The sequence below is a fragment of the Eucalyptus grandis genome, chromosome 1 (genome assembly GCF_016545825.1).
Source record: "Eucalyptus grandis isolate ANBG69807.140 chromosome 1, ASM1654582v1, whole genome shotgun sequence".
Taxonomy (NCBI): Eukaryota; Viridiplantae; Streptophyta; class Magnoliopsida; order Myrtales; family Myrtaceae; genus Eucalyptus; species Eucalyptus grandis.
In genome coordinates, this window is record NC_052612.1 from 36,405,038 (window position 1) to 36,428,639 (window position 23,602).

At 40.3% G+C, this 23,602-nt stretch overlaps 1 protein-coding gene and 1 pseudogene across 1 annotated transcript; one reads left to right on the forward strand and one right to left on the reverse strand.

Annotated features, from left to right (window-relative positions):
- On the reverse strand, positions 1-2,558 carry LOC104440342 (isopentenyl-diphosphate Delta-isomerase I). Its single transcript, XM_010053289.3, has 6 exons — positions 2,349-2,558; positions 1,893-1,948; positions 1,400-1,491; positions 1,162-1,264; positions 876-1,013; positions 1-428 (listed from the first exon to the last, which is right to left on the reverse strand). Exons 1-6 carry the CDS (start codon positions 2,408-2,410, stop codon positions 175-177), a joined length of 705 nt encoding a protein of 234 aa, XP_010051591.1. The 5' UTR covers positions 2,411-2,558; the 3' UTR covers positions 1-174.
- Positions 2,559-13,788: 11,230 nt separating this feature from the next.
- Positions 13,789-22,076, forward strand: LOC104440353 (annotated as a pseudogene).
- Positions 22,077-23,602: the final 1,526 nt, after the last annotated feature.

Below are 23,602 nucleotides of genomic sequence, written 5' to 3' on the forward strand. Positions count from 1 at the left end.
TGCCAACAATAAGCAATGGCGGTCCCCAGTAAATGAAAATGGCCCTGGCGGAAAACAAGTTTGACCATTACATTTTGAAATTTAAGTCCGACATAATTGGGATTGAGCAGCTTAAATACATCAATTGAAGTCCAAATTTTCCGTCCTTATTGTACTGCTACTCGACACAAAATCTCAGGTCAGCTTGTGAATGGTTTTCATATCAGCTGCTTCCTTCAGTGTCCCCTTCTCGACATGATCCCACCACTTGAACAAGAAGTTGTCCACCACTAATCTGAACCAGGGCGACAGCTTCAGGCCCCCCTCGCCCGCATCGGCTTTCCTCAACAGCTCCTTCAACTGCTCCTGGTTCACATACTTGATATCGGCGACCTCGTCGGGGTTGGGATTGACCTTCACGTCTCGAACGATGAACAGCAAGTAATCAACTGCAAAAGTACATAAAACATCAGGACTCTTGCATGCCATCAACGAGCACAAGTAAGAGAACATGAAGCAACTCATGCCACGTCCTACGTTCTAACACAGAATATTCGACATCCATCAACATAGAAAATCTAGAAGAAAATAACATAGACCAGTCGTAAATTTTATCTGATGTCTTCGAGGAGACCAGGAACCAAATATCAAATTGGTTCATGCTGGGTTTCCTGCCCACTTTCCTCCCAAGTAGATTGAGGTGCATCATCAGATCTTAGGCGGCATAGTGCCATAAGAATGATGGATTTTCCAAGATTAAAAATTCAAAAACACCGTAAGAATTACAAATGATGCCAGTTATTTAGCAAAGTCAAGATATGCTAAACCAGCACTAAGAATCTACCCAGAATTTCTAAGGAAAGGAAAGCCTGAAGTATAAGGTAAAAAGTTATTACGTTCGTGCTCTCCCCACTTTCCATCAGAAGGTGCCTTATACAGCATTCGACCCAGAGGAATGAATTCATCAACCGGCACATCTTCAGCAGGAATGCCCAGTTCGTCCAAGAGCTTCCTTTGTGCAGCATTCCTCGCCCCTGTCCATCAAATGATTGCAAGTGATGCCAAAGTACAGACTTAATTAGCCTCATGGACAAGCATGAATTGGAGTCTCCTGCTACTATGAGAAAGACACAGTAATGCAGATAACAAGAAACCCGGAATGGGTAAAATATGCTCCAATACCAAGGGCGTTCTCAGCAATGAGCTCGGACTCCCGGTACAATGGATGGCTGCAGCAGGTGTTTGTCCACACAAGGGGGAATGTTACCTTTGTGGCAGAGCGTTGCTGTTCCAGAAAAATAGATAAGCCTCAAAAGGTTAAATATGCCCACGACAACTCCCATATCAGCAAGAAAGGTAAAAAGCCTAGAGCAGTAACACAACAAGAATCATAGCCAGCGAGTGAATGCTTAATGCATACCTGAAGCAGTAGCTCATACTTTGAGTTGAACAAAAACACACTGAATGCCCTATGCAACAGATTCAAGGACTCGATTTTCTCCATCAAATGACCTGTGGATTTTCGAACCACCGACCACTCAATTGCAATATCACCCAAGAGAAAACGACTAGTGATATATGAAGAACGAAAAACCGGCAGAAACACAATCCAAGGATGGCAGACCCTGAGAAGTTATAACAAGGCCAAAAATTTCAATAAATAGATTCTTGTGATCCGACATACGACATTTTCGACAAACTGGGACGAGTCAACAACGTAAGGCCAACCAGCAAATACATGTAGATACCGAGAAAATGAATCTTAAAGAATCAATTTTTTTTTTTCTTTTGTCAGAAAATCTTAAAGAGCAAATTGAACTGCACGAAAAGGGGGGTAATCACAAAAGAAAACGATTCAACCGAAATCGGCCAGACAAGAGCAACCGCATAATAGCCAGGACAAGCGTTCTTACAGTTATACTTCGATTCGTGACCGACGACATTGTCGTTCTCATCCACCAAGATGCATCTGCATCACAAACACAACGGGACGAAAGGTGAGCAAACCAACAAACACAAAAATAAAAATAATAATAAGGAAAAGAAGCAGCAGATCTGAAGAAATGAAACGACCGAATAGAAATGAAATATAACAACCAATTTGCTAATCGAATTCATAAACGTCAGGCAATCCATACGAAGGCGACGCTCAGCTAACAGAAGTGTCGCGACGTTCCGACGACGAAACGACCAGGGAATCCCCCTTCGATTCGGCCGCGGACCCATTAAACGTAGAACCGAATCGAAATCAAACCATAAAAAAAAATCCTGCGACCATTAACAACCGCAACACGAAAAAACCCAGAGAAGAAGACGACGACGACGACGATGCACGAAACGGAGGGAAAAGCGGGAGGCGGAATACGTACTCGTCCTCGAACATGAGGCGCCGCTGGACGGCGTCCATGCCGGCGTCGGCACCGTCGGCCATGGCGGTCGATCGACAGAGAGAGAGAGAGGGACGAGGAGGGAGAGGGGAAGGATAGCGGAGGAGGAGGAGGAGGAGAGAAGCCGGGCAGTGATGGTCCAAAGGCTCGCTCGCTCGCTCTCGCGTACAAATATTGGGATTTCGGGGCCCTCGGTGCGTCCGCCATCGTTGAACCTCGCATAATTTTTATGATGTTTATCTTCTTGTTTTCCTCTTCTGACTTGCTCCTTTCCATTGCTGTCCTGTCCTAATTAAAACAATTGCCAGATCCAATCTCGACATTAAAAAAAAAAAAAAAACGAAAAAAAAAGGTTTTCACGTGCCACACATGTAGTTCGAAAATAGTTTTGTATCAAGAAAAAAGGAATGGTGATGGAAGTGCATGTTTCTGCCACGTGGAATATCTAATGGTGAAATCGTGATAAAAAAATTCCTATAATAATATTGATTTTTCTGTCGCGCAGCGTTGAAAACTTAAAAGAAAGAACAAGAACGAGCATGGCAATCGATAAAATGACCAAATTGTCTGGTTAAGTAAGCCTAAAGGCGAGCGGTTAATTAACTTTATTTTCATCCTTAGATCACTCCACAATTTTATCTTTAGTGAGAGTTCGATTATGATTCGAATGTGAAAGTCACATTTGATTTATTTCTCAGAATAATTTGTCAATAATCAGAGTCGATAACTATATTTACATTTACAAGGGTTCAATTGTGATTCAATTAATGCAAAGAAATAGATTTCCAAATTATGACGTGAGTAACTCATATACTCAAGTCATAGTTAGCTTTCAGACTATTATTAGAGTGGAGTCAATGGCTCGAGAATAAAATATAAATGTCAAGAAGTAATTGGGGACAAATCAAACTTGATATGATGAAATGAAATTATTTTGAGAGAATCACGAGTAATCGATAAATTTACCAGAAGTACAAATTAATTTCTCTGCCCTCAATTTTTAACCCTTTTTTGGTCTGAGGTTTAAGATTTTTTTGGGGGGAATGGAGATTTTTTTTTCCCTTTAACTGTAGCTTCGCGGTTCTACAGTGAGTGGTGGATACCTACTTCACTGAATTGTCAATTTCTATTTAGCTAGCGTGAGGACAACTTTTCGGACTTTTTTTTGTCTTCGAAATTTACGTGACTTGAAATATTCGTGTCCGATAGAGTTGACTTGATTTGGTTTTACTTAGTGCAGAGACAAATCTAAGGATATCTTTTAGCACTTTTCAACGATCCTTACAGTTTCCGTGCTAGCTCAGCTTTGCTTTGGTGTACAATAATAATAAAAAAAAAACATTTGTTAAAAAAAATTGATGATGCTATGCTATTATTGTCAGCCGAATAAGTAGGACAAAGCCCACACCAACCTAGCTTTGAATTCTCTTGGTCATATTTGGCATGCCGACTTCAGCTTGATAAGTTAGGTCCTCAATTTAATGAATGGGATATTGATTTTAACTTCCCTTTTGAGAAAATTTCATCTCAACCATTAAATACATATCTTGTCTATTCTCTAAGTTAGTTGAATCACTACTGAGAAATGATTAGATTACTCTTCTTAAATCCCCTTTTGATAAATATCGGAAAGTTTGACATTTTTCAATATATTTAGATACAACTAGGCAGTTGCTACTCTAAATGATGAACTTTATCTAGTTAAAGGTGAGATGCAATTTTAATCCTATCAAACATCTCGAGAGTTTTGTATATTAAATACACCAAAATCTCTTGCCTTTTATTTATGTTCTTGTGGTTTTTTTAGTCCAAACTTAGATCATACTTAATATTTGATTTATTCCCCCAAATTTTAATCTCTTATTACTTTTTTTTAAGTCCCTCACGTTCTTGGTCACTATCGTGTCCTTTTCTACCTCCCACATCTCCAAGTCAGCATAGTCAACGGTCAATCTAATACGGCCTTAATTTTTTATTACATCTTTGGAGGGAATCTTGGACCATTTGTGTTAGCTTAGGGCATTTTCTAAGTCTCATTAAATGTATATTCGATATGCAAAATATTCCAGGGGAAATAAGTAGCATACAATAAAAGTTGCAATTCTTCGATTTTAAAAAATCTCTTGGAATGATATTATATTTTTCGTTAGTATTAATCAGTTGCTTAGGGTGAGGGACACTTGCTAGAATGGTCGATATATTCTTTTTGGCTATTACAACTTTGGAATAATAAAATCTACTTCCGATATTCATCAAAGAAACAAAAATTCACGTTGACAAGAAAACTAAAGGTAAAGATTACACGTGAACATTGGTGTTTTATTTGGGACATTGGTGGTAGGAAATTAGGTAAAGAAAGTTAGGAATCTTTGCAAAGAGCCTGACTTTTACCAAATTTTTACACCAAAAGTCTATCAAAGTGGAATTCTGCACTGTCTGACTACCATAAGGGACGGAACTCAGTAGAATGACCAGCAAGTTTTCATTCCTTACATCAAAGAAGAACAGAGCAGCTGATTTTTGCTGCTGGGTATGTCATTTGAGTGACCTTCTCAGTTCATACTAGCAGTGCAAAGAAATAGCACGATCTCAAGGCCTAGACAATATTCGTGTTATATAAATTTGCCCAGATGGAATAATGTCGACGATCAAGAAGCCACGCCTATACGGATTTTAGCAAAACGAGTTTGCAAAGGAGCCACACCTGCATGGATTAGACCATGAATAGAACACAGAAAAAGCAAAGCTACGTGATGGTTTTATTATTGTGATGGGCTTAAGGCCCATTCGCCCATGTTGGGCCTAAAAATCCGGCCCACAAAATTAGGGCCCATGGATGGAGGGGACGTATATAAGGGAGGAGAGAGAGGGAGGACGCACCTTTTTGGAATCATTAATGTACGTACGTCATTCCCTCTCTCTTTCTCCCAAAAAGAAAAAACAGTAAGGCACAAGGCGACGTTTCTTCTTCCCTTCAAGGCGAATTGGCGTCATCGGATCGAACATGGCCAAATTCTCTTCCTCTTATCAGCGTCGGTGTTTAATCTGTGGCTAATAAGGTACGCTCGAATCCGTGGTGTGCTTTACGATCGATGATACGTGATTTTCCCGGGCTTATCTTCCAAATTCGTTTTAGGGGTTCGATTTTGTGTCGAATCCGTTTTTGGGGAATCCGTTAATCCCAACATTGGTATCGAGCCCGAGTTCATGTTTTCCCGACCCCTTTCATGTTTTTTGATTGATTTTTCGCGAAAATAATCGGCCGACACAGATCGGGCACAAAATCCCGACACCCGAGCACTTGTTCATCCATTTTTTCAAGTTTTCGTAAGTCGAAATCGATTTCTAAAGGCATGGGGTGAAAGGGCTCGTCGAAACGAGTCCGTCGACGGGTTGACCGCCGCCGGGCGACGCCGCACGCGCCCACATGCGCGGCTAGAAGCCGCTGCGCGTGGGCGCCACGCGCCGGAAGCACTGGCTCGGCCAGCGCATGCACCACACGCGCCGGTCGGCAAACGGGCACGTGCGCGCCGCTGGCCAGCGAACTGACGCGTGCTGACGTCACCGTGACGTCACGGTAACCGCCGGGATGACGTCATCGCCGACGACCGTTGGACGGCCGGCAACCCGACGGCGACCCGACCCGACCCGACCAGCATGGAAGCATGGCGCATGCCGCGCACGTGCGGCTGACGTCAGCCCGCGCACGCGCGCGGCACATGCCGGTCGGTTCATCCGACCCGGCCCGACCGATCCGACCGGTTCGACCGGTCCGACCGGTCCGACCACCGGCGACCTGATCGTTGACCCGTTGACCGTTGACCGACAACCGTTAACCGTTGACCGTTGAACAAAATAAAAATAAAAAGAATGTGTTTCTTTTTTCAATTAAGTCTATGTGGATTATATGTGATCCCTTATTTGTTCTACATTCGCTGTAGGAACAATGCCTCCCCTAAGGTTGCGCACACCTATTCGCGCAATTACCGATGAACAAAAGGAAATGCTTTCTAAGTTGATAGCTGAGCTGACGAATCATCGATGGGAGAATGGTGACTTAATTGATCACGTCCTTGAAGTCAACGGGAAAATGCAAAAAGTCATGGAATGATCGTCCTATGCCACAGTCTGAGATGGTGTGATTTTTCATAAACACCCTTCCACCAGAATGGCAAGGAGTGTTGAATCGCATATGGGATGTCAACAGAGCTGCCTCATATAGGAAAATTGTGATGGATTTTATAGATGATTATTATAGGATTGTTACAAGGGAAAAGATCAAGAAATTAAACAAAAGAGAATCTTTCCTAGTTCGTGTGCTGACTTGGTGTTAGATGTATTTGGCCGATCTTTGTTAAGTGTGCTTTGTGGACATCTTATGTAATGTTTACTACCTGATTGTTGTTGATGTAGCAACCGATATGTTAGTTGTATTATGTGAAAGCATTATTATTTTATTGGATGTCAATTATTATTTGCTTTCTATTATTGCTGGTTGCTGTGGATAGTTATAGAAGTTTTTGTAACTTCATAGAATTTATTTTGTATAAGACAATTATATTAATGATAGTTTTAAGTTAGGATTTTTGGAAGATGATTGGAAACTTAGTGACATTTTGATTTTGAAACCTTACTTGAAATTGTTCATTAATATGATGGGTCTGTGCAAAAGGGATGCATAAATGATAGGCATTAATAATTCGTGCATATATGTCGATGTGTTCGGATCAATGGCTTGACCACGAAGAGCATAGTTGCCGAGCTGAACAAATGTGAAAAGCTCAATGGTGACAACTATGAAATATGACACATGAAAATCCAATATGTGCTAGAAGAGCAAGAGGCACTTGAAGCTCTTAACTTGACCATGGTAGAACATGAAGAAGGAAACACTGCACAACACAAGAGAGATAAGGAAGCTTTTGCTGCATGGAAAAGAAAGAACTCTTTTGCTCGCATCACGTTGCTGAGCAGCATGGAAAATGATGTCATGCGAGAGTTTAGGCGTTTTGACAATACCAAAGAGATGTGGGAGGCATTGGCAGCAAGATTTGGTTATACTTCGGTGACTAGACTGAGGCAGCTCACTATTAGGTTTGACTCATATAAGAAGCCTCATGGTCAGACCATGAAGCAACATCTTAGAAAGATATCATATCATACATGATAAATGAGCTGAAAGATGCTGGCCATGTCCTCACTGATGAGCAGCAAGTGCAAGCAGTGATTCGTTCCTTGCCTCAAAGTTGGGAGCATATGAAGGTGCACCTGACCCATAATGAAAATATCAAAACCTTTGAGGATGCAGTGCGCCATCTTGAGCTGGAAGAGGACCGCCTCTTGGCGGCTAAACCGGATGTTGAACTCTATCATGCTAGTTCTAGCTCACATGGAGTTTCGAGCTCCAAGTGCAAACGCCCTAACTGGTTTGATAAAGGGAAAGGCAAAGAAGCAGGTCCTTTAAGGAAGAAACCCAAGTTTAACCAACATGAAAGAGGAAAGCGTCCTCGCATGAAGAAGCTAGCAAGGGTGAAGTGTTAAAAGCGTGACAAAAGGGTCACTATGCTCGCGACTGTCGTGAGCCAAAGAAGGTAAACACCCCTTGTACTTTTCAAAACTTTGCTTTTGTGTCGAGTTCTGTGTTCTTAACTGAGTCTAATCCTTTGTGGACTGTGGATTCATGAGCAACATACCATGTAGCGAAGGATAGAGGATCCTTCGTGGAATTCTGACGAGTACCAACTAGAACTAAGTGGATTTATGTGGGAAACAACTCCAGAGCTGAAGTGAAAGGAATTGGCACATGCCAACTGAATATGCGTGGTGGATGCACTTTGTTCCTACATGATCTGTTGTATGCTCCGGAGATTCGTCGGAATTTAGTGTCTGTTTTAGTGTTGGTTAAACTAGGTTTTAATATGAACTTCTATAATAGATGTGTGGATTTGTTTTTGGATACAAATTTACTATGGTTGTGGTTATTTTCTGGATGGTTTCATTGTATTAGATATTGACTATGTTAATGCAAATGTTTGTTATTCCCTTCTCACGTCTCCTAATACATATGATAATGATGTGAATGTGTGGCATGCTAGACTTGGTCACATTGGTCAACAACGTATGAATAGACTAGCCAAAGAGGGCTTGTCGGGCAACATTGAAAAAGTCGATTTGCCCATATGTAAGTATTGTCTAGAAGGGAAAACGACAAGGAAACCATTTGGAAAAGGTAAAAGAGCTGAATTTCCTTTGCATTTAATCCATTCTAATGTCTGTGGTCCAATGAATGTGAGAGGAAGGCATGGGGCTGTTTATTTCATCACTTTTATAGATGATTTATACTCAATTCGGATATGTCTATTTGATTTCTCATAAATCTGAAACAATAAGTTGTTTCAAAAGGTTTATGAACCTGGTAGAAAATCAATTAGATAAGAAAATAAAAACATTGAGATCCGATCGAGGTCGAGAATATTTATCTGATGAGTTCAGAAAATTATGTAATGAAAAAGAAATAGAAAGACAATTGTCTATTCCGTATACTCCTCAACAAAATGGTGTTGCGGAGAGAAGAAACATAACCCTATTGGAAATGGTTAGGTCCATGATGGCGCATGCTAACTTACCTATTACTTTTTGGAGTGATGCATTGTTAAGCTCGCCTATATACTTAACCGGGTGCCTTCCAAATCGTTACTTCCACTCCATATGAGTTATGGACAGGTAGAAAACCAGACTTAAGTTTTCTTAAGCCATGGGGTTGTACTTGAGTCCTCTCACAAGTTTGGGAAATTGGGTCCCAGAGGAAATAAGAGTATTTTCATAAGATACTCGGAACACTCGAAAGGGTATGTGTTCATAGGTGAGCAGGAAAGTGGGAGTATAACTGAATTTGAATCACGGGATGTCACATTCTTAGAGGATGAATTTCCTAAGAATGGCGAAATAGGAAAAGATCACTCCATATTTGAAACCTTGGATCAAGATAATGATATTAGTGGGTTTCGTCCAAGTGGGAGTAATATGAGAAGTGATGAATTGAATTCAACTCATTCTCAATTGCAACTACATGATGAGATGACGTCATCATTATCTAATCCAAGTGGGAGTATAATGGGAAATTATGTGCAAAGTATACAATTTCCCATATGGCGAACAAGTCGCCAAAATATTCCCCGTCGACGTTTTGACATTGAAGGGGAATCTTTTATGATTTCTCCACAAGATGAGGATGAACCAAGAAATATTAACGAGGCTCTGAATTGCCCTAGTAAGGAAAAATGGATTCATGCAATGGAAGAGGAAATTGAGTCAATGAAATCAAACCAAGTCTGGGAACTGGTTGATCTTCCAAAAGGACGCAAAGCTATTGGGAACAAGTGGGTTCTCAAAATAAAGCGAAAGGCTGATGGTTCGATAGAAAGGCATAAGGCTCGCCTTGTGGTGAATGGGTATAATCAACAGGAATGAATTGATTATGAAGATACGTTTTCTCCTATAGTGAGATTTATCTCGATTCGCATTATTCTGGCAATAGTGGCTAGTATGGATCTTGAATTACATCAGATGGATGTAAAGACTGCTTTCCTCGATGGAGAATTATAGGAAGAAATATATATGGAACAACCTGCTAGTTTCATAGCGAAATGCCAAGAAGAAAATGTATGTCGACTTTTGAGATCGATATACGGCCTTAAGCAGTTATCGAGACAATGGTATATACGTTTTCATAATGCCATAATGGCATATGATTTTACAATGATTGATGATGATCATTGTGTATATATCAAAAGATCCAAGGATCAATTTGTGATCATATCATTATATGTTGATGATATACTAATTGCCGGAAGTAATATGGAGTTTGTTCATACTGTCAAGAGTTGGTGGTTTCCAACTTTGAGATGAAAGATATGGGTGAAGCTGCATACATTCTTGGAGTTAAGATTTTAAGAGATCATTCGAAGAGATCGTTGTCTCTTTCGCAAGAAACATATATAAATAAGGTTCTTGAATAATTTCGTATGCAAGATTGTAAACCTATAGACACTCCTATTGCAAAAGGTGAAGGATTGAGCCATAGACTGTGTCCAAGGACTCCACAAGAGAAGGACAAATGAAACATGTTCCTTATGCTAGTGCTATTGGGAGCTTGATGTACACTATGATGTGTACAAGACCCGACATATGTTTTGCAGTTGGAATTGTGAGTAGATACCAATCCAATCTAGGTCCAAAGACATTGGAAAGCCGTTAAGAGAATACCGAGGTATCCGAAGGGAAGGCTGAACCGCTGATTACAAGTTGAATTACCAAGGAAATGATCTGCGACTTAAAGGCTATTCAGATGCTGATTGGGGAGTAAATTTAGATGAAGGAAAATCTATCTCAGGATTTGCTTTCTTACTGAACAATGGCTCCATATCATGGAGCAGTAAGAAGCAAACATGTATAGCCTTGTCCACAATGGAAGCTGAGTTCGTGGCATTATTAGCAACGGTACAAGAAGGAGTTTGGCTTAAGAGAGTTTTGGATCATTTAAGTGTTATTGAAAAAGCTGCAAATCCATTATTGGTTAACTGTGATAGCCAAACAGCTATAGTGTACACCAAAGATCCAAAATATCATGGCAAGACCAAACATATAGATACCAAGTATAACTTTGTTAAAGATATGGTTGCACGAAAGGATGTGAACTTACAGTACATATCTACGCATAAAATGGTAGCAAATCCTATGACAAAGCCAATACCTAGAGATGTGTTTTGTAGTCATGTAAAATCTCTAGGATTGCATAGAGTCTGATGTACTGGATTGTAATTTCCCTGATTTGTTCATATTTATGAACTTGTGTTTTTTATTATTAATGCCTATGAATCTTTGTTTGATCTTTATGCATCTTGATGTTCAGTGCATTATTTTAAGTTGAGAAAGTATGTCGGATAGATTTAAGATTGGCCCACTCACACGAGTAATCGCCTCTATTTACTGTGTGGTGAATAGAGATGAGACTGTTTTTAAGCTTATTATCTAGGTGATAATCAAGAGCTCAAGCTTAAAATATATTTGTCGCCTTAACTGAGTGTTAAGATGAAGACATAATACTTACTATGTCCGAAAGTAAAATAACACACATATTTTACTTTATATGTCTATGATGTCAGATGTGAGTTTTGATAAATTTTATGAATGAGTAGATACGTGAACTCAAGTTAGACATTGGGTATGTCTGAATTATCATCTGTACGGTATTGAAAGTATAGACATACGCTCCATGGGAAATGAGTTAATACTGTAATACGTATTTCATACTACATATGCAGGAGACGACCAATAAGAGTGGCAAAAGTTTAATCTCAACTTTTATGCCGTGTGAGACTCTTGAGGAAAAGAGTTCCTCAATTTTAGTGCCCTCATGACTTTTACTTATTCTCAAGATTTCTATTTAGTGTTTGCTATCTTAGGATGTTAACTCATTCGATCTAATGGGATATTTCTAGAAAAGCAAGTTGAACTGAAATTGAGAGTTTGAAGGGAAGATGAAGATCGAATTTGGAGAATCACATTATAGTTTTGTATTCACTAGTTGACCAATTATAACTGTCTTTGTGATAATTATAATTGTGAATACAATATATATATTATTGTTTAAAAGAGATCAATAAAGATATAAATGTGATTGATTGATCTATGATACTGCATACTAAATCTACTCAAAGTGTGATGCTAATTATGAGCTGCTATATATTCTTAACAGATGTATAGCAACGAGCCCTCAAAGTATGCTGATCGCACGGATTATTCACCGGTATGAATGTTGAAGAGAGGTAAAGGTCCTGTTTGGCCCACCATGTGCGAGTGGGAGATGATGGTTTTATTATTGTGATGGGCTTAAGGCCCGTCCGCCCATGTTGGGCCTAAAAGCCCGGCCCACAATTAGGGCCCATGGATGGAGGGGACGTATATAAGGGAGAAGAGAGAGGGAGGACGCACCTTTTTGGAATCATTAACATATGTACGTCCTTCCCTCTCTCTCTCTCCCAAAAATAAAAAACAGTAAGGCACAAGGCGACGTTTCTTCTTCCCTTCAAGGCGAATTGGCGTCATCGGATCAAACAGGGCCAAATTCTCTTCCTCTTATCGGCATTGGTGTTTAATCTGTGGCTAACAAGGTACACTCGAATCTGTGGTGTGCTTTACGATCGGTAATACGTGATTTTCCCGAGCTTATCTTCCGCATTCGTTTTAGGGATTCGATTTTGTGTCGAATCCGTTTTTGGGGAATCTGTTAATCCCAACACTACGCTTTCTGGCATTTGCTTGAAGGAGCTTACCCACCCCCATGCCGCCACCGAGTAGGAGGAGGAAATGAATAGAGAGAAAAAAAGGCGACGACGATGCTCGACAGAAGCCCCTTGACTCAAAGGGGTGTTTGGCGGACCTCCTTATATTAAGAAGTTTTGAAGGGTCAATGCTTCGGTTGTAAGAAATAATTAACAAGGTACAGATTCACAGAAGAGTACAGGAAGGTGAACTCCTCAAAGACAGGATGTGGATGCACGGTGAGTACACGGACTCGATGGAGCTCCTCCAGAATCTCCTGGACCTCACAAAGTTCAGCAGGCACATAGAAGCAACAATCGCAGAAATCAACGGATGCATCATCTTGTAGAGACGACAGGTTCTCTAGTTTGAGACGCTCCATTAGGAGATGGGATGCTTTAGGGACTTGATATTTGGACAGGCGACTGTAGCTCTCGACTCCTCGAGGATACCCGGATCGATGTGTCAAGCTCCAGAGTTTCTGGGAAGCATAAATTTACTTCACGTAGGCCTTAATAGTCTAGTACAGCCAAACTCTGGAGCACTTTAAGCGCCCTTTTGTCAATTTTCGTACTCACCTTGCAGCTCACCAACTTTAATTCAGTCAATAGGATGTCAATCGTGTTGAGATCGATTTTGTTAGTCCCCTAAACCATCCTTTTTTTTATAAGGTATAAAATAATATTAAATAAATAAATAAATGAATAAGATATACAAATATTATATATGATAAATTTATTTTAAATTAATTTTGGTAGCAAAATTTTTTAAAGTAATACACTTAAAAAAATTATTATAAAGTAATTTTTTGACCCTAAAAATTTCAAAATGCTACAATTTTGATAAATTTATCGTTTATTAATTTATATCATGAAACACCGCATATTGATATACCTATGATAAATATAAAGTAAAATTATAAATTAGTACAACGGTAAATTATTATATATAATTCAATTCAGTAATTTAACTGTAAAATATAACGAAAACTAATTAAGAATAAATTTGTCATAATCATAATTTGTAATAATTTTGTTATAAGTTTGGTATTAAGCTAAAAAGAAAATTGGAAGCCAGAAAAGCGGGAGGGGGTAAAAAAAAAAAAAAAAGCACTGTCGCCGGCGGCTGCTCTGTTCCGCGTCGGAAGGTCTCCAAGTGACGGATTCCCGGTGACAACCTCAGCAGCGGAGGTGAATCTTTCCTCCTTCGCGGCGAGTCTTCTCCTTCCTGTACTTCGTCCGCGAGCTCTGCGCAGTCGGACTCGATTCCCAGCACATTCTCTGTCCTCGGCTGGAAGCGCTTCGAGGCTTCGGGCAGAGCCAAGGTTTCCGTTGCGAAATGCCGACGAAGATGGCACTTTCGTGTCGAACCCGTCCGGTAAAAAGCACCTGCCTCGTCTCGGAGGACCCCTGCAATCACTCCTTCACTCTCGCATTCGAGAAAAGCTCCATCGACGTTGATTTTGAAGGTAAGGGGCTTTCGGCGGTGTCCGATTTCTCGTCGATTGAGTCGTTTCTGAGTAAAGTTTCGAGCTTTGGTTGTTCCCACTTGCAGATATTTCTGAGTGATGTCCTCGCTCAGTCAATATTCAGGGTTGCCTTTGGAAGACGAAATCATTCCTTGTTTTCCTAATAAACCGCAAGAGGGTCGCGGTTTCATCGAAGGTAATTGAGTTGCCTGGCTGTATTACCTGATGTTGTAACCATACCTCAATTCGCGTTATGTTTTGACGCGAAGTTTGGATTTTTTACATCAGCATCTGTCCAAACTGAGTTTACCCAAGAGCAAAGCAGGAATAAATTCTCCATTGTTTCTGCTTCTTGATGCAAAAAGGGCATGCTGGCGTAGGTATGATTTTCCGCTCGTAAAGATTCTCTTTTGTGGAAAGTGCATTTTGACATATGCTCCGTAAAAATGTCGTAAGTTTAGGAGGGGTTTTCAGGTTCCAAATCTGTTGCCAGAGTTGGTGGCATGGGTGGAAATTTGATGTCGCTTGCATGTTATGCTGTGGGAAGTCCTTTCTTGGATCAAACTGTAGGCACTTTTCACTGAGAAAGTACCTGATTTTGTAGCCATCCATCTTAGTTTATCCTATGTAATCTGAGGATCGAGGGGCAAAGTCAGGATTTGCTCATCAAAGAGTCTTCTTAGTTTGTGGACATCCAACAAACCTCCCCTAGAATGATTAATTCAGCAACTATCTTTGGATCACTCAAGTTTGCCAGACCCGCTATGATTCCTTTTTTCAGCCATCTATCTTCCCTAAATGGTAAACGATAAAAAGTTGGAGGGAAGAAACGGGGATAACTGCTGCAGCATTAACTCCAACAAGCATTGGCTCGACGACCTGCGCAGCCACCAAAACCCTTCACACCACCTGAACCATATGAACAGTCAGGGTTTAAGAAACTGAGAAGAAGACACTGCAGCACTAGTTTGATCTTGCCGACCCAGAAGAGGAAGAGAGGAAATGGTGCACAAGATGTGGAAGATAATTCCCAGGCCTTTGATGGAGACGGTCCTCAACAACCATGCTCAGCACCACCGTGTCCTGCAGCCTCTCATCCTCCATGGCCCTAGAGGCATCGGCAAGACAACTCTCATCCTTGAAAGTAATTTGTCATCCTCCACTCTCTCTCTCTCTCTCTCTCTCTCTCTCTGTCTCTCTCTCTTTCTCTCTGTGAACTTTTGTCGTACAGCTGATGGGCAAAAGTCGTTTATTTCAACATGGGTATTGCGATATTTGCAATTTGGTTGTCATGTCTTTCTTCAGCTTATGCTGTGATCGATGATGAAAACTGGGATTGATTTGTGTTTGGTTAATGCTTCGTGGTTTCCCTCTTTTGCCAGGACTCCTTGGTGAGTGGAATAAAGGCGTTCATGTCACTGGATATGTGGACTTGGCTCAATCGATCAAGGATCACCATCCGCAACACAATAACTCATTCCCATGGTATTCTTGGTCGAATTGTGATCCACCCAATTTAGTGACTCTCCAGAATCAGCTTGAACAATGCCTTGAATCCATGGCCGAAAAGGGTGTCAAGCTTGGTACCATAACTTCTCAGCAGATATTCACAGCTATGAAAAAATGGCATGGCCTAAACACAGCGCTTTGACGGATTCTTGAGAGCAATGGTGCCTTGAAGACTGTAGTTTCAGAAAAGGTTACTGGTTCTGCATTGTGGAGTTGGGTGGCTTTCGCACTATCTACTCAATGCAATGCCAAAGAGATTGATGGCATTTTGGGATTGAAGGAGAAGGGAAGGAGCTTGTCAGTCGAGGAGGCTTCATATTTGTGAGAGGCCATTGTTGGATTGAAGCTGGCCAAGGAGGTGATCAAGCTTCAGCATGGATGGAGGAGTAAGGAAATTGCACATCTGAATTGGACTGGAGGGTTTTCAAGGTCTTTAGCACAGTCCTGTACTGATTGGCCATGTTTGCTTTTGGAACTGTTGTCACAAGCTGCTGAATTAGATCATTTTCAGGTATGTGTGAACCTTCACATCCTCTATGATAGTTGTTTTGTGTAATGGTATGAGAGCATTAACACGGTCTACTTAGTAGTTTGACTATGCACCTAATTTTAACTTTTGATTGTGCTGTGCTCTAACAATTTGGTTGCATTAAATTTGGCAGCCCAAGTTGGTGATAAACGACATAGATGTGCTAAGACATGCTATCTTGACTGACGATTCATCAGTTAGTGCATCAATGTACCATGATAGTTTGATATGGAGAATAATTGCTTTAGGTGCAAATGAGAGATGCCTACCAGTTATACTTGTCACTTCTGATAGGTAATCGCTTCCTCTGTGACTGTTGTTCATATATTTGTCAGCCTATGTCAATAATGATATGATATTTAACTTACATATTTTCATTTTATATGTTTGGAAATAGAGTCTGTACAATGCAAGTCACAATGAAGTTAATAATAAGTTTCCTATCACTTGATATTAAAATTTTCAGTTTGATTTTTCTCCTGGTTGAGCATCCTCATTCACATGGTTGAGTACCGATACTGTGATTGCCAGCAAAACAATCAGAAGTTCTTCATAACAAGCAACCCTAGAAGTCACGAATTGCATAGGACACATGAATACATGGCAGATTTGGCCTTGTATAATCCTGCCTGCTAGTGCTTCGGATTTTGTAAATGTACTTCCTGATATGCAATACAGTTCATTGAAAAGAAACAGGTAAGTTTTGGTAATTCGAGTCTGCATTCTTCAGACTTCTGTTCCTGTCAGTGGATCCTGTACTTGCACTTTGGCTTCTGGAAGCTGTTGTGTGCTGTTCCGAGACTCACAAGAGCATGAGACGGGGCATGTTAATTCATTGAACTCTATATTGATTAAGATGGGTGCTAATCATTCTTGTCATACGATCGTTTTGATTTTATTCTTTTTGACTCTATATTAAGTTTAATTGACTTTTCAATTTGTTTATCTATCTTCTATCTTAATTCTGACTTGTAATGTGATGCCTCAGCTACTACTCCTACAGAGCTTTCATGGATTTTGGGTTTCCGGACATATTCATCTCCCGTGAGGTACTCAATGTTAAACATTACTCTCTCTCTCTCTCTCATGACTTGATATGAGTCTTATCAAGGGATTCTTTTTGCAATCTCCAGTATTGTGACTAACCCAATGATTTCGACTTCAAATGAAAGATGTGCTAGCTGAAGCATGAAATAGCAGCAGTGCTCTATGAAAGTTCACTTCACACAACCCACATTTGACAAAAGTTTCTGGTCGCATGTCCTTAAAAAAAATTGAAAAGTAGTTCGTAAATTCTTTTCAGCAATGAAGATATTCGGCTCAGAGCTTAGTTTACTCACTCTAATTCTCTGAAAGTATTATACATATCAATCCTTTTTCCAGCTCTTAAGAATTAGACTTACCACTAGTTGATAAACACTGCACAAAGTGGTTCAAGAGCTCACACTTTTCCATATAGGACAGTTGGTACATTAAAATCTCTTAATTATGAGTGATTCAACTCTGTTTTGTTTCTACTGTTTATAGACCTTTGGCTGGACTCCGCAAGAAGCTAAAATGCATATGGTGGCAAATTTCTTCAACAATTCAGAGGTGAGAAGATCTGATTACTATATGGGTAAATGTACTTTATAGATAACTTTTACAGTGATAAATAATGACTCTCTAGAGATCAAAATGAGAATAGCAGATGTGGACAGTAGTTGGTCACTAATTAATTCACATCAATACGGTTTGTTCTAGAATGCACAAGTCGGGTATTATCATCATAATTTCTTATGACATGGTGTACCATTTTAACAGCCTTTTTTTTTTTTTTTTTTTTTTGGTGATAAATGTAGTGGTTGGTGATTTCTGAGGTTCTCGGGTCAAATCCTTGCCATCTCTTTGAGCTCTACACACTCATACAAAGCCATTTTTATAATAGGTATTTTTTTCCCTAAAAGAGCACAAGTATAATCTTTGACTTCATGCGGTTGTTCACCTTAGAATAGTGCATGAGACAGTCTTTGTAATAGCTGTATCCGTTATTTTGTGCTGTAAGCATATCTAGTTCAAGAATCCCTGCAATTTCTCTTAGTTCTTGGAGTTTGTTCTTTGACATGTCTGGCTCATATTTCTTTTTGCTCATCCTCAAACTTAAGCAATGTGCCCTTTGTGCTACTTTTCTTGGTTCTCCATGTGAAGAATGCCCATGTTTGAAAATCCTCGTCGGTTAGGGCAGTTGTTCTTACTACTGGTTCTAGAAGCTATCAACCTTGCTGCATCTCCTTACTGAAAAAAAAAAAACCTTGCTGCATCCAGCAGTGAATTTATGGGTTAGATCTACCTGCTTCTACGAAGGTTGTCATATCCTACTCTTCCGTGGGCTGAAACATTGATATTTGCTTTTGTTCTAGCTGTTTGCTCCTGCCTCGTTTCTCTTCAATGAACCTTTGCTTCCTGATTCTCTGTCTTTGCTAAACCATAAAAATCTTGAATCAGCTCACCTGTCAGGAGTGCAAGGAATTGTATATTATCAATTTATAAGGGGGATGTTCGAGTATTTCACACACTTCAAGTTCCATTGACATGTGAAAATCTATTTTATGCTGAATATATATCCAAAAGTGGTCATGGCTAATTGTATTAGGAAACCTTGATTGTCTTTTGATGAAAGAATGAACTGGTGGAAACTGGGAATGCTTTGGTTTTTGCCTTATGATAAGCTGAGATGTACCTGGGAGAATTGGAACATGTAAAATAATGTTGAGAAGGGAGTTTTGAGACTGTACGGTCTCTTAAATTGTTGATAATCAAGTGGTCAGCTTGTAATTAATTGCCAGCTGCTTTTAAATGCATGTGTCGGTTTTCTGCTTGATAAGTTCTTGTACCTTCCATTAGATGACTTCTCTGTCATTGTGCATAGATCAGAGGTCAGAAATCACCAGTCACCTTATTCTAAAGTGGCCACCTTGCGAATGGTCATGATCCTGCAAAATAGCTGTATAACTACATAACTTAGAATTCTTGCATGATTTGTAAATTTACAACACCTTAGATAAATCTATCTGGCAGCAGCTCATGTTTGTAAAGAAAAGATATGGTGGAAGAAGCATATCATGAAATGTAGTTTCCATGTTTGTGCTTTTGATTATTGAACAGTGCCATATCTTTCTATATTGCCATTGCATAATGATTTGTACCTTCTATAATAACACAGGGTTATAAGTGAGAAGAATAGAACATTTGAAGACATTGTGGATGCATATTTGGCGTACTTGCAGGTAACTTCTGAATAAGCTGTGTGTTTGCTTCTCTTTTCATCAAATATTTGCCTTTTCCCCTGGTGGAAATTTGTTAGCTACTTAGGATCATTGAACCATTGCAGAAAATTGAAGTTCCTTGATTATTCTTATTTCTTACTAAAGACATAAGAGCTGTTTGTCAATTGTTTGTAGAATGTCGGACCTCTTACAGATTTTTCAAAAAATTTCCAGTCCCAGTGGAGCCTCCATTGTCCTTTCACACACTTACATTTGCTTGCAAAAAGCAATAGCATTGCAAATGGTGAAGATGGTAAAATTGGCCAGCTGACTACATAGGCTTAGTGCTTCTGTTAGGTTACTGCATTCGTATTGGTTGTACGGGAGAAAGAATTAGTGTTGCGTGTGTGCATAAGTATTTATCTGTGCGCAAACACATGTATGGTAGTTCTTCATTAGGGACTATCTAGTATTCGATATTCACAAAATGTCTCAAGCTTCCTCATTCTCAACAGACTGTCGTGCTGCATTAAACGGTCTCTCGATTTTGTTCAGCACAAGTACCTTCTTGTGCTTTCAAAGAACTAACTGAGCATCTTCATCTATGTGATTGGTGTGGGTATCATGTGCATTCTGGGGTCTATGCATTTCACCACCAATGATGGCAAATTGTACCGAACAGTTTTGCTTTGTAGTTTATACAGGGTGTCTTACTATCTGAGTGTATTAGAAGTTATGTAAACTAGAGGTATCAGTAGGTATATGAGTGGTATTGCTTCTACCATTTCAAACTGCCTATTTTCTGGTATACTGCATATCCTGGCACTTTATCCTATATTTCTTGTTAGGTTACCACGGTAAATCCTGGAATGGATAAGGCTGTAAAGATACTTCAGAAGTTTGCTGCTGATGTGCAATGTGGACGACTTCCAAAAGATAGACTCCTAATGGTGCTCCTTGGAGGCATCCTCCATCTGCTGACAACCCTACACTGAACTTGGAATGGGCAAAGCTTCAGCTTTTGGACTTTGTTCAATCCCTTATTAATGCGGAATTTGGGGTACTCTTTTGTTCTGCACTTAGAACAGTATCTTTTTTTCTCGCTTTCATGCATCCTCTCTCAATTATTTTAAAAAAAGTGCATCACTATGTAGGTTTTGTCATTGATGTATGAGCAAATTGGATCACATCTATTGCCAGCTTTTCTTGTTTGCCCAGCAATTTTTTCAGTTCTGCAAATGAAAATCACTTTGCATTGGCTGTACAGGTCAATTACTTTGCTGATTGTAGCCTCGAGATCTTTGATGATCCATCTGCCGTAGCATTAATTGAGGTACTTGTATTGTCTTTGCGAAAGATATCCATCTTCGAGCGCGCAACCATTTTCTTGAAATGATTAACAAAATATTTGATTTTTGACTTTACCAAATTTCATAACCACTCTGGATAGCGAGATTTGGATGCTTCTTTCAGAATTTTTTTTTCTCCATTCACTTGCTTTAGTATCAAGGATATCTCCAAGTACTTTCTTTGGTTCCGTTCAGTTTTTTTTCCCTTCTTTTTGTAGGTTGGCTTGCTCTATACACAAAGGGATCCTTCTTTCATTCGCCCTGTGTCACGTGGTATTCAGCGGTGTCTTGTGAGATGGTATGTGATGTATTTTCTTACGTAAGACTACTAAAGAAGATGAACCTGTTGTGAGTTCTGCGTGCTCATTTTGAGTCACAGGCTTGTGCAGGAGCGAATGCAGTTGAGCTTCCAGAGCTCACTCAAGTACCTGTGGCAGCGAGTTTTCCGTGGTCGCAGTTATCGCCATTTGATGTTACAAGAAGGCTATAAGTGACTCCAGTGTATGTCTTAGTGTCCATCCATTCCATGTCATCTTTATACAGTTAATTTGCGCCCAAATATCATGAAATTTAGCAGGCTGTTTTCCTCTTGGACTGTATGCAAGGGTCATCGATATCTTTCTAATTTGTAGAAATCAAGAAGACTAACTTCATTTCATGCAAACTGAGGGAGCACTAGTGAAATACAGTCGGTGTGGCATAATATTGTACTGATGCTTTCATGGTTGTGGACCTGTGGTACGTGCTTGCGATGTCAACCTGGGTAAATTACAATCACTAAGATAATGTCTAGGGGGAATCTGTGGAAGCTGGGCTAAAATAAGAGTGCATTCTAGACATTTTACCTTGTTTTTGTGAGATTGTGGTTTAAACCAGTAATGAGGCGACCCTTTCTTGGGCAGAAGCAATTTATATCATGGTCGATTTTGCCTAATGAAGTCATTGGCTTCTTTGTAAAACTTCTCAGGACTATATTGCTGGTTCATCCTTCTTTGCCTTGGCAATCTCTGACAGTTGCAAAGTATTAAGGAACTTGCTACCATTCTACGATTATTCAACTCATAATAACGTTTATGACTCCATTTTTAATTAACCTACTTTCACAGGAATTGCTGGGTTGTGGTCTAAAATTTTGGTTTGGTTGCTGAAATTCCATCTGTCTGCTTCATTATGTGCAGGGAAACAGAACAGCATGCTGAGAATGATCCCTTTGCTACTGACACATTGGTAAGAGTTCTCTTCTCATCCAGGATAACCATGTCAGAATTTTGGTTGTGAATGCCCGCAAAGTTGTGAATTTTGGTTGTGAATGACCTCGCTCGGGGCCCTTGCCTGGTCAGATCCAATCACAAGGGCTCGCACAGGAATGGAATAGCATGAATTTCATCGGTAAATAAAGATCTCTGCACTTCCAAGCAAAGTTGAGTTCATCCAATGGGAACCGATTCCTCCATTCCTGTGCAAGTCCATTCATGCTATTCCATTCCTGTGCGAGCCCTTGTGATTGGATCTGACCAGGCAAGGGCCCCGAGCAAGGTCAGGTGACCTCGCCAGATCCAGTGAGGGCATAGTGGCCCTCGCCTAGGGCTGGTGAGGGTTGGCCAGCCCTCGCTTGTGGCTAGTGAGGGCCGCTGGCCCTCGACTGTGGCTGGCGAGGGTTGGCTGGCAACCCTTGCGCCGCCCCCCCCCACCCCCGGCGCCAAATAAAAACAAAGAAAAGCAAAAAAAAAAAAATTCAAAAAATTATTAAAAAACGCCACATTAGCACCGAAGTCACGTCATCAAATTTTAGCCAAAATTGACTAGATGAACTTAATTGGCAAGAAATGAAAATGTCTAAGATTGAATTGCCAAAATTAAAAGGTTTATGACTGAATTAGTAAAAGTGTAATAGGGCTTAGGATTTTTAGGATAATTTTCCCTTTGCTGCTAGTATGTCTTTTGTGAGATGCTTCTCAGTTTATACTAGCGATCCAAAGAATTAGCACGATCTCAAGGCCTAGATAATGATCATGCTATATAAATTTAAAGCCCGGGCTAGAATAATGTCGACAATCAAGAAGCCACGCCTATGCGTATTTAGCAAAAGGAGTTTGCAAAGGAGCCACATCTGCATGGATGAGACCATGCAAAGACCACAAAGCAAAGCCATGCTCTCTGGCATTTGCTTGAAGACCTTACCCACCCCCGCGCCGCCAACAAGTAGGAGGAGGAAAAGAAGAGAGAGAAAAAGGCGACAGAAGCCCCTTGACTCAAAAGGGTTTTTTAGCGAATCTTTTTATGTTGAGATGTTTGGAAGTGTCTCTCCAAGTTCTTGGATCAACAGCGACGATAGATGCTTCAGTTGTAAAAGTAACAAGGTATAGATGAGTACACGAAGGTCAACTCCCCAGACTGGATGTTGATGCATTCTGAGTACTCGGACTCTATGGAGTTCCCTCCAGAATCTTTTGGACCTCACAATGTTCATCAGGCACACAGAAGCGACAATCACAGAAATCAACGGATGCCTCTCGTAGAGACGAGAGGTTGTCTCTGGTTCCAGATGCTCTAACCATTAGGAGATGCTTAGTAACTTGATATTTGGACAGGCGACTGCGGCTCTCGACTCCTCAAGAATACCCGGAGCGATTTGTCGAACTCCCGAGTTTCTCTGGGAAGCACAAATTTAGTTCGCACAGGCCGTAACAATCCAGTACAGCCAGTATCTGGAGCGTCCAGCACCGTCTAAAAAGTTAGTTGATCAAATCGCCATTCCACGTAGTTTGGTTTCCTTTAGACACGGCACTGTAGGCGCCCTCTTGTCAATTTTT

Coding starts and splice junctions, on each gene's coding strand:
- LOC104440342 (XM_010053289.3), bottom strand. CDS start 2,410: ATGGCCGACGGTGCCGACGCCGGCATGGACGCCGTCCAGCGGCGCCTC. Junction 1,492..1,892: donor TCACGAATCGAAGTATAACT/GTAAGAACGCTT, acceptor GAAAATCCACAG/GTCATTTGATGGAGAAAATC. Junction 1,014..1,161: donor CATTGCTGAGAACGCCCTTG/GTATTGGAGCAT, acceptor TTTGATGGACAG/GGGCGAGGAATGCTGCACAA.